The sequence below is a fragment of the Euwallacea fornicatus genome, chromosome 24 (assembly GCF_040115645.1).
Source record: "Euwallacea fornicatus isolate EFF26 chromosome 24, ASM4011564v1, whole genome shotgun sequence".
Taxonomy (NCBI): Eukaryota; Metazoa; Arthropoda; class Insecta; order Coleoptera; family Curculionidae; genus Euwallacea; species Euwallacea fornicatus.
The window spans coordinates 2,328,375-2,339,536 of NC_089564.1; the positions used below are offsets into that span (position 1 = coordinate 2,328,375).

The 11,162-nt window shown below is 34.1% G+C and overlaps 1 protein-coding gene across 7 annotated transcripts in view; it reads right to left on the reverse strand.

Moving 5' to 3' along the window:
• The window catches only part of LOC136346772 (uncharacterized), a 29,055-nt gene extending 18,846 nt beyond the window's left edge, over window positions 1-10,209 (reverse strand). For 2 of the 7 annotated variants that reach the window (XM_066296203.1, XM_066296197.1), the window contains exon 1: window positions 9,908-10,205. Coding sequence is in view for 1 of the 7 variants with exons in the window: in XM_066296201.1 (XP_066152298.1) it covers window positions 9,745-9,755 (11 nt within the window). In the remaining 6 variants the exon portion in view is untranslated. Of the gene's footprint in view, window positions 1-9,744 lie in introns of all 7 variants that reach the window. The other 5 variants (XM_066296202.1, XM_066296195.1, XM_066296196.1 and 2 more) reach the window with 3 other exon arrangements.
• Window positions 10,210-11,162: the final 953 nt, after the last annotated feature.

Genomic DNA, 11,162 nt, shown 5'->3' on the forward strand with positions numbered 1-11,162 from the left:
ACAGAATTTCGTAATTTTAACGTAAACTGTTTCGAAAATATTTTGAAAAAGTCATCTCCGTAGTTCCCATTTTAAGGAAATTTAACTCCTTTAAGAAATGATTTTTGGTGTATGTTTATACGCACTTTTTTTATTATTTTAACCCCCAAAGTCACCTGCCAAAATATTTCGACGTTATTTCCGGACACCCTGTGTATTGCATAAAGCTAGCCTAAATGGCCGGCATTGTTTTCTACATTAACCTTTACGCTTTCTAAATTATAACCCATGACTGACAAAAAACGAATAAATGCTAAAAGATACTATTTTTCGTCTCATTTAATGCACGTTTTGAATTAAAAAAAAAATAAAAATTCGTCGTAAAGCTTATTATTTATAATTATATTAATATTATAATAAATAATATAATATTTATATACATATATAATTTATAATTATTTAGAAATAAGACCATCAATGTTGGATTTAAAAACATTGTTGCCCTTATAGCCGTTCAATAAATATGCCCCATTATACCCGTATGTGTATTTTAGTCTCAATCAAGGCTATGTTCAATGAAACGACATAGTTAAAGTGAATCACTATCATGAGTGATGCGCTTCGTATTGTGATGCTTGATAGAAATGTTCGTAATTCGGATAGTTAATTTTTTCTGTGTGTAGGGTTTGAGGCACGCCACTGAAAGTTAATTTCAGGAAGTTTTGATTTCTCGTTCAATTTAGAAAAAAGCTCTGGTCTCTTGTTTTGTCTGTGTTTTTTTCAAAAAGTGATCGAGGAAAAATTTATAATGGTACGGAATTATCCCTTGAAGTAGTTGTTTCTGCTCATCCCCCTCTGACCCAGTCATAAAAAGTACCAGGTCCATAAATTTCTTTCAATTTATGTAATCATACTCATATACCTAAACCCTACGGATTTTGAAATAAAAACAGCAATCGAGTGCGGTAAAGTGAATTTACAGCATGTCTGTGGGCAAAGCCTCTTTTATGGATTAAACATTTTCAATTATAATAATTATATTAGGGTGTCCCATTTGAAAAAAGCAATTTTTGAGGTTTCTACATGTAGCGGCAAAACTATTACTTTTGAACAACTCTACATAATGTAGAATCTGTCGTCGACTTAGTAATTTACTGACCTTTGTCATTAAACTGCACCCAAAATTAAAAATTTTCAAAACGTTCAGTATTTTTTTTATAAACATTTAAAGTAGGATCTTCATGAATTGCGGGGTGCGGCGTGGGAATCAGGCGTTTTTAGAACGAGTAGTACTCGACGGTTTATAATGGAAGTGTCATGCCCCAACACGCATTTCATTCTTTGGCTCATAGAATTTTATTATTATCTTTAAATTGCCCTGTGGAGCTGTCGTGAATGTTGGAACATCAAATATTCATGTATGATTGTTTTGTTAGGAGTGGTGAGTCCAGATTTGGCGATTTTTCATGACTTGTTTAGTGGCCTGACCTCTCCTTATGTGATTTTTTAAAATTTAGTTCTCCGAAGGCGTGTGTCTACGAAGCTAAGCCTTGTACATTGGAAGATATAAAATTAACAATTCGACATCGAATCACTGAAATCAACGGAGATCTGCTGAAAACGGTGGAAGCTAATTTTTTTTTATCGTCTTCAACAATGTGTCAGCGAGGATGGATATCACATGTCAGATGTGATTTTCTGCTCATGATTATAAAATGCTATGTTTACGACCATATTGTTATAGTAAAAAAAAAAATTATATATCAAGAATTAACGACTCTATGATTATTTCAAAAACACTCCATTACCATGCCGCACTCTCTATAAAATAGTAATAATTTGGCCTAGGTTAAATTGCATTTATTTTACAATCAAGTAGAAAAAACCTATATATATATATATATATATATATATATATATATATATATATATATATATATATATATATAAATATATGTAATTACTTATTACATAATACGTATTAACTGTCGAGTAATTACACATATAATGGAATAAATTTATTCCTTGAAGTATTGTAAAATCCGCAAAGTAAATTTCCTTCGGAATGTGGTCCGGTTTTCACGAACATACATATACCAACGTCTTTAATTAGAAAAACTTGATTCATTAAGAGAGGAAAGACTTAAGATTTAGATATTTAAAAGAGAATAAAAAGTTGGCAATTAAGGGTAATCGACTGTAATGTATAATTTCTCTATTCTGCATCGTTTCAAATCATCTGCTGTACATAAGGTGGATATTGCAAACATAGAAAGTTTTAAATCATTAATTTGTGAAAATCCTGATATAATAATTAGAGATTAAATCCTCGAATCGTGATTGACAGATATTATTTATTTTGAATTCTTGTGAAGTTCTGCTAGAAACTAAGTACATACACATATATAACATACATATATATAACATACATATATATAGCGTGGTCCATTTAAAACAGTCCATCTGAAATATCTTGAATGGAATTTTTTTCTTCGGAAAATCTCGGGACACGTCAATTTTACATTTAAGGGGGGACATTTTTAGACCATAAATTCGCAGGAGAAAAGTCATCTCCGTAAACGAGGTGACAACCCCTTCAAGAATCTTAAAAAGCACATCAAATCAAAGGTGTTTCAATACTCATGACAGTTACGCTGAATTTTTTTTTTTTTAAATCGTTGAATGTAAAAAAACCGTTTGAAAACAACGGTGAAATAAATTGAAAAAAAAATTAAATAATGTTTCGTTCAATGAAGTGTTCAAATTGACCTATTTACTTCCCTACAACGATAAAGTCCTTGTTCAACCTCTCCCCGAACATTTTGTAGCATTTTTGAAGTTATTTCACCACCTACTATAACCACTCGGTGGCGAAGATCTTCTAAAGAGGTAGATTTCGTTTTATAAACAACCGTTTTTAAATGACCCCTTAAGAAAAAGTCTAATGGTGTTAAATCAGGCGATCTTGGGGGCCATTTAATGAAACCTCTTCTATCGAACCAGTGTTCGGCAAAATGTTGGTCCAAAAAGTTAGTCCAAAAAGTCTGATTGTCGTGTTCAAGGGTATCTGCAATATTAGGGTAGAAGAAGTATTAAAGTAGATTGAAGTAAGATTCACCCGTCAGGTTATCAGGTGGAAAGAAAGGTCCAATAATACGCTTTCCCAAAATCCCAGCCAATATATTAAATTTTTCTAGATACTGCGAATGCTGCTCTCTCATAATTCTGGGATTCACATCACTCGACTATCCGCAATTATGTCTGTTGGCGAAACCATTCAGAAATAATGTGCATTCGTCAGAAAAACATGTAGAATATAAAAATTGAAATTGATCAAAATACTTTCACTCATCACCTCTCAAAATTGCATACGGCAATCTGGGTCATCTTCATTGAACTCATAAATGAGATGCATTTTGTAGAGATGGAAATTATGTTTTTAGAAGATCCTCTGAATACTATTGCGTTGAATACCTGATGTTCCTTCTAATTCTCGAATCCTTTGAAATAAACTTTGCTTGATTTACACGATTCAGTTCAATATGTCCCAAAATTGCATTCTGAACAGCCTTGTTGGTAATGGTGTGCCGCCTTTCATATTTTTTGTTAACGACGGATCCAGTCTCCATGAATTTAGATATTAAATTCGTCACGTAGGGGTGGCTCAGACTCTTACCGGGATGTCTTCCATTAAAAATTCTTGCAGTTTCTAGGACTATTTCATTGCTTCTGAAATAGATGGTAACAATATCAATCCTCTCTGCGGTGACGTAAACCATTATTCGTCGAATCGTAGGATGAATCGACAAATTTCGAGGTATAGTTCTGATCGGTGTAAAATCGGAACAAAACTACCCGTTCAATGCTAACAAAACCCATGACCTTAGCTTAAGAATTCGATGATAAACATCATTTTTAGTAGTATTTGTGATTTTATTATTATTAAGTTTAGGTAATTTTTTTCGCCTTATTTCACCCATGTTTGAAAACTGTTTTTTTTTCAATATTTAAAGGCGGAGCAAAAAAATTTCAGCATACTTGTAAAAAGAATTGAAATACCTTTGATTTAATGTGCCACTTGACCCCCTATGCCATTTAAGATTCTTGAAGGGGTTGCCACCCTGTTTAGGGAAGTGACTCTACACCTATGAATTTAGGATCTAAAAATGTCCCCCTTAAAAGTAAAATTGACATGTCTGGGAGTTTTCCGTACAAAAAAATTACAGGTAAACTATTTTAAATGGACCACCTTGTATGATATATATATATGTATATATATAGGGTGTTTCAGTGTGTTTAATTTTCACAATGTTTCTGTTACCTCTATCGATCTGTCACTATAATTCTGAAACACCCTGTATATATAATATATAAATATATAAGTACAGGGTGTTTGGTGTTTTATTTTTGAAGGGTGTTAACTATTTTCACACCCAACAAAAGCGCCGGGATAAAACTTGTTTAAGAAGAGAGATAATAATAATACATCAATTGATCTTTCGTCTTCAGGTATTCACAAATGACTCATAGATCTCGATTACTGGCAGTCATTTTTCATATCTCTCATGCTATGTCATCTGTCAGTCTCTACATTGCTTAAATTTTGTAATTTGATTTTATTAACATTCTTAAGGTAAACGAAAAGTAATGGTTCGTGACATCAATTTAGAATATGTTGACATGTTGATTTATGGAGAAGCATGCTTATTCGGCAAAAGTTTACCGTTCTCAGGCTGCAAACGCACTGAGGACCTAGTAGTGGACCGAGTGGACAACAACGCGTTTTGGATGCGGAAGGGGTACTAAACTTTGTTGGGAAGGAAACTTCCACCGGTACTTAAGAAATATACGGCCACATAAATGCCTAAACTCAGATTGCCTGTAGAACACTTTCGAGAAATTACAACCTGAAGATTATTCTGTACGTTTGGTGGTCGACCTCCCCGGTCGTCGGATTTGACGTCTCTCGATTTTTATTTACGGGGCTATAGAAAACACGGTCTACCCCAACGAACTACTTGATGTCCGAGACTTTTGTAACTCTGTTGAAACTTTTTGTTCAGCAACAGAATGGCAATTTCCGACAGCTACTGCTAATCGGATAATCATTTACTTGAAAATAGATTATTGAAAATTCCTAGTTGATAAATTATTTTAAAAACCATATCTCTATTATTGTACGATTTTTTTTATGTTTTTTTTGTCGAATGAGCATTTTACGAGGTTAATCGGGCTTCAAAAATAAAATTACGACATTTCAAACACCCTGTATAAAGCATTTTCCAAAATCTTTATGGCACACATAGGTCTATGAAATATTAGTTTCTAGAGAAAAAGGCTGTATCTATAATATACCTATTTTAAGCTTTACATTACCGCTAATAGATCACACGATATATAATACAACGATTTTATCTTAATAACCAGAATAATAATGTTAAAAGACATCGAGAGGCCATGACTCTCTTGAGAATTATTTGCAGTTGCTGATACATTAACTAGGTCAACCTTGCAGATTTTTTATTCCATTCTGCACTCGGGTGCATTTTCCTTCAAGAATAAGGTCGTTGTTTGCACCGGCAGATAAAATTATCACCGTGAAGTCCCCTCGGAAATTCCCAAGAAAATAGATTACGAGTGGTTATTTTCACGCTTAAGGTTGAATCTGATTAAGCAGATCCAATGAGGGGCGAATGGGATAAATCATAACATTACAGTGTTTGCAGATATATCATTGCCGTATATCTTTTAATACTAAGAGGATTTGGATGGTATTTATAGCAGTTAAAAAGTTTACGCTAATTGACAAGCAAAAGCAATGATTTTTTAAGAAATCCTTGGTGCACAAGTCTTATTTTTACATTTCAGAAAATTTCAATGAATAAGCTGCAGTTGATTATTCCTAGTAATCCGAGTAGTGTTTCAGATGAGTTATTTCCGTAAGAGATGTTGAGAATGCCGCGTTTGTGTCGATCAAAAGGTTTTTTTCGTAGTCGACTTCTTATGGCGACCTTCCGCTCTTGTAGTGGATCAGAACGACATTTGATATGAGCTGCATAAACAATAATCTGCCGCGAAATTGCAGGAAATGAGTTACTCAATCATTAAGCTCAGATTTATACTGTAAAAAGCTGTAATTGTGAATACATAACGTGATTAGAATTATTCATAGATAATAGGCTTACAAAGCAAATTCTATTTTTAAGACGAAATTATTCTAGTCACGCGATTATTAAATAAAGAAATTTTACGGCGAATATATGGGGGAAGTGCCATTAACACATAAAGATAATACAAATCCGTGTAGATTGAATATTTACAAAATTGCCTACGAGTCTGCCTTGTATATTCTTTTGACTTGACCAGTGACTCCACTTCCGCAAATGGTTAAGTCGATGAATGACCTTTAAAGAACCAGTTGAGCCCAATAGCCTTCAAGACAATGATATAAATAGTGCGGTTTTTTCCTCAAGATCAAGGTCAATTAAAGAAGTTTTCGTCAAGCCGAAGCGGAGACACGGCGGAAGGTTCTTAAGGAGGGAAGCGGGACATTCGGAGGACCGTGTGGTATCAGGGGGCCCTATGTAGCATCGAATTGAAGTAGTTTGTTTCCCGGACTAACAGAAGCATTATTCATATTTTCTATGAAGTTGGACGTTCGAGTGTGTCGTTCACGACAATAACGAATTTCTTTCTCGATTTGTACAAGTTTAAATTGAGTTTTATTCTTCAAATCCCAACGAAAGCTGTGCCTTTCTTGATAAATCCGCACTTGAATTCAAAATTAAAAGGCTGTTTTACAACTGCAACATACGGCCAACCGCAGGCCTGCGACAAGTAGTTAGATAATTAGTTGTAAAATTTATTTGCAAATATAGAGAGGGGATATGAAGTATTTACAAGTGCAAATAAAAAATCATTTTAGTCGGCTTATGGTATTGATAATAAGGATTTTTTAAGACTATTCCTGTTGCTGTCTTAAACAATAATAATTAATTAATAGTTATAACGATAATTTCAAATAATATTACCCATAATAATTATGCATTTTAGTCAAGACTAGTCATGAGATAGTCATGAAAGGTAAAATGATGACATGACAATAAAGGAGAATATGTTAGTTCAACAGTTGATTTTCCAATTTCCTCAAGTTCTGATGAGGTAACCTCTAGTTTTACTTCGTGTTAAGCTTATTAAGGCACATATCAATTTAAATCTTAATTGTTTACGTATTTTATTATTTTACTTCTACGATTATCAAAAATGCATTTAAATGTTTTGTCGTGTTGTTTGAACATCTATCGTCAGTTTAATTTTTTCTATTACGATCCTGGTTTTTAAATCGCATTGAATCATAATTAAGGTATATCCACTCGTACATCACAATTTAACATCTACAAATTTCATTGCGATACGTTTGCAAGTAGCCTTTTCATTGTTTTATTGTATAATTACTTGATGTTCTTTGTTAACTAGTTATTTATTGATTTCTATCTAATAGTTACTACCCAGATGATTTTTCATTCGTTGTTTCAAATCCAAAGATCGTGTAGTGAATTGCGAATTTCATCGATTTAGCTAGGGAACTAACAACAGATTGCGTGTAATTTTTTTGTCCTTTATAAAAGTATTTTGTCTCGTATTTGCTCAGACTTTCATACATTTTTGTGAAAAATTCATGCATTTTTATCTCAAACTCCCATAATTTCCTGGATTTTTGTGGCGGCCTTATCATTTTTCATTTAATATTTCCTGATACATTCCACAATGGTTTCACGTCTGACCTGATGTTTATTTAGATTCTTCTCCAATAATGAAAAATCTTTTATACACGAGAGCAGCTATGTGCAACCCAACCAGGTATTTAATATACTTGCTTGGAAAGGGCTGGAATATTCCATTATCGCGTTTTTGACACTCGTGTACCCCCTCTACTGCCATGTACTATGAGTTCTATATATGTGTGAGTGTGAAAGATCTAAATATCCCGGTCATTTTGCCATGAAGTAAAAAAGAGTGTTTTTGAGCAGCACGCTGATTAGTCAAATGAATAGCTGCAGCTCACCTTAATTACTTCTCAGTGTACTAATTACTTAAAAAAAAAATCGAAAAACTCTGGTGATGGAATTACCGAGAACGAAACGTCGTAAAACATACCTAACTTTTTTCGAAATCTGGTTCAGTTATTTAAATAAGCTTATATAGATGTAACTTACTTTCTTTTAATACGAACTCGGATTTACCTGTGCCTAAGGGCCACTGTAACAACCTCAGTTTATACTCCAGTTTGATGCTTAACCTTCCAAATTGAAGTTTGCCTCAATCTGAAAAACCACAATGGGAAATTTGTAACCTGTTGGAGATTAAACATCCCAATTTGGATATCAAATACATTGCATGCATGCACATCGCAATCGTCTATGATGTAATTCCCATGAATATCAAATTAGAAATGTTTTTTTAATATTTTCAGTTTAAGATCAATGTCTAAGTCCGAAATAAGTTTAAACTGAAGTTCTCCTGGTAGTTACCAAAATGGCTCTACACTGAGGATAGCCGAATCCAGGTTCGTTTAAAAAAAATTAGTTTGACGGAGATATCTCAGATGTAAAGGATTATGATGAAAATTTGATACACGTCCCTGTTGTAGATATTCTCTTTCATATCTCAAAAATGAAAATAATTTTATCAATCACACTTACGTTATCATTTCAAATCGCATAGTGTTTGGGTCACCATGTATATGGCTGTTTAATCTAATCTTTCTTAAATCTCTTCTAAGGAATTACCAAAATTATACCAAAAATTTTGTGATGGCACTTTTCCAAAGCTGAAAATGCAAGTTGGCTGCACTAGGGTCCGTTTTATTACAAGTTTTAGCTAAACTTTATTGTGAGTTTAATGAGCCATTTACCCGTAATATAAACTTCCTAATACTGGATTACATGCTTAAATGAGGACAAAATTTGTTTGGATTGAGACTACTTAATTGGTTGTTAAATTCCTCTTTTCGTTTGAGAATTGAGAACACGCTTAATATGAATATTTTCTGCAAGCGCCTGCGTATATCATAAATCGGTGATAACAAACAATAACCTCACCCTAATACTCGAAAAATTTTGTGTATTAAAGCTAACACGAATAAACACTTGAAAATCTTAAATTTTCATTGGATTCAAAGGATTCCGGCATATTTTCATTAAAGATTTTTAAAGATAGGTGGCATACCTAGGTCTTCCGTTCCTTATGGGTGCGCTATGTTTGAATAGTAGTGTGAACACTGCAAATTTGCTTCACTGGTATATTTCATTGCCAGTCTGGAAAGTAGTCTTTTCCCGCGTGCAAGGAACAAACTGACGAAATGTCTTCTAAGCACGGGAAAATGTATTTCGAGCGTGTAAGGAACGATATTTTCCATTATCAGACTTTGGAAACGATAAACAATGTCTGGAATTAAGTTACTTACAGGAAAGGTGTTCGGACTTTTCCGCGCTCTTATAAAAAAAGATCCGGTGCAGTTAACTAACTGATAAATATTCATTTTCAGTGTCCCATAATGGACACAAATGGATCAAAGTTGTCATGTGATTCAAGACGTATTCGGTGAGAATCGATGTAAGAACCTTATACCGCGTCCTTATATAATCTTTCCCCATGTCTGAGAATTTTCTGAAAGTGTTCTCCCTAATTCGCGAGAGCAAATTAAGGCAAGGGGGTGAAATTTTACACTGATTAAATGGTGATATTTAAAAATCGCTTAAATACCGGCAAAACATCCGGAAATGATCCTCACCGGTGGTGCCTCTAGTCTTTCAGCTTACTAGTAATTAAATCCAAGTGCCAGCAACACGGTATCTCAATAAATCGTCACCAAAATAATTCGCTTTAATTTAACACTAACAAGTCAGTAATAATTAAAAATACATACACACGAAACCGAAGCACTCGCGATCTATCCGCAAAAGCAAAGCAAAATCAAACAAACACAAAGCACGTGAAACACAGATTAATACACCGCGAGCTTATGAGTTATGTTGTGCTCAAAATTTCCGACATTGAAACGAGCTTTGCTTTGAAACCTTTCACCTTGCCGAGCTTTTCAATGACTTGGATGTAAAAAGGGCCCTGTCGGCATTCTTTTCCATTCTATACAGATTTTTAGTCCCTGGTACCTCGACGTCGCCCATCAGACACATGGTCACCCATCATTATTTGGCTATCGACGGCTGTTGGGTTATCAGTGGCGGAGGAGATAGGAGTTTTCACCTTTGTTCACATTTCATAGACGTAATTACCGTTTTGAGGAATTCGACGACACTGGTGAATAAGCCAGTAGTGAGTAGAATAATCTATTCCAGGAAATCAATTTTACAAAGCTAACCACAATAGAAGCGTGAATGTTTCTTGCGTATTCAGATCTCCGCAATTGCTCTGGGTTTGAGAGTTTTCGATTCGAGGATCCTCAGAAGTAACGTGAGACGCTCAGAGCTGCCCGCAAGGCACTCAGAGGTAGCCCAGACATGTGAGATTTCACTGAAAAAAAAGGGGGGAAGCTGATCAAAACCTACAAATAACAGGATTATCTGGGGAAAGTCGGTTATACCGGACCACTTTTCTTAAATCTATTTTTTCGGAATAATTGATCCTTTATTTATTCGTTTTTATTATTATTATCGCATTTATTAAAAACAAATCAACACAATTGTTGCACAGGGTGATTCATTGGGAAGGGGACGTGATAAAACCCGAGATGGGGACACCAAAATATGACGATTGGATCCAACATGCCTTATACCATCGTTGCCGTTTCACGATTACAGGGTGTTAAAGGTTGAAATTTTATTTTAAAATTCTCTAATAACTTTTTACGTTTTCAGAGCGCTAACACCAAAATTTGTATACTTAGGTTTTGTAAGATATCAAATAAGAGTTTTGATCTGATTCTTAAGCAGGTTCTAGATGGCGCTCTGGTTAAAAACCACCGCTTCGGTATATTTAGTCGTATTTTTTTATGTGTGCAACTAAGGTCAAATTCTGTTTAGTCTAATGAAAGAGTGTCAATTTTTACTAAAAAAAATTACAATGGGAAATAAGTGTTATCGCAGAATTTATTTGAGCAAAAACGCAAACGATATCGTGCATGTCATTAAAGGAAAAGTCGTTACGTCTTGGCGTTTTTACTT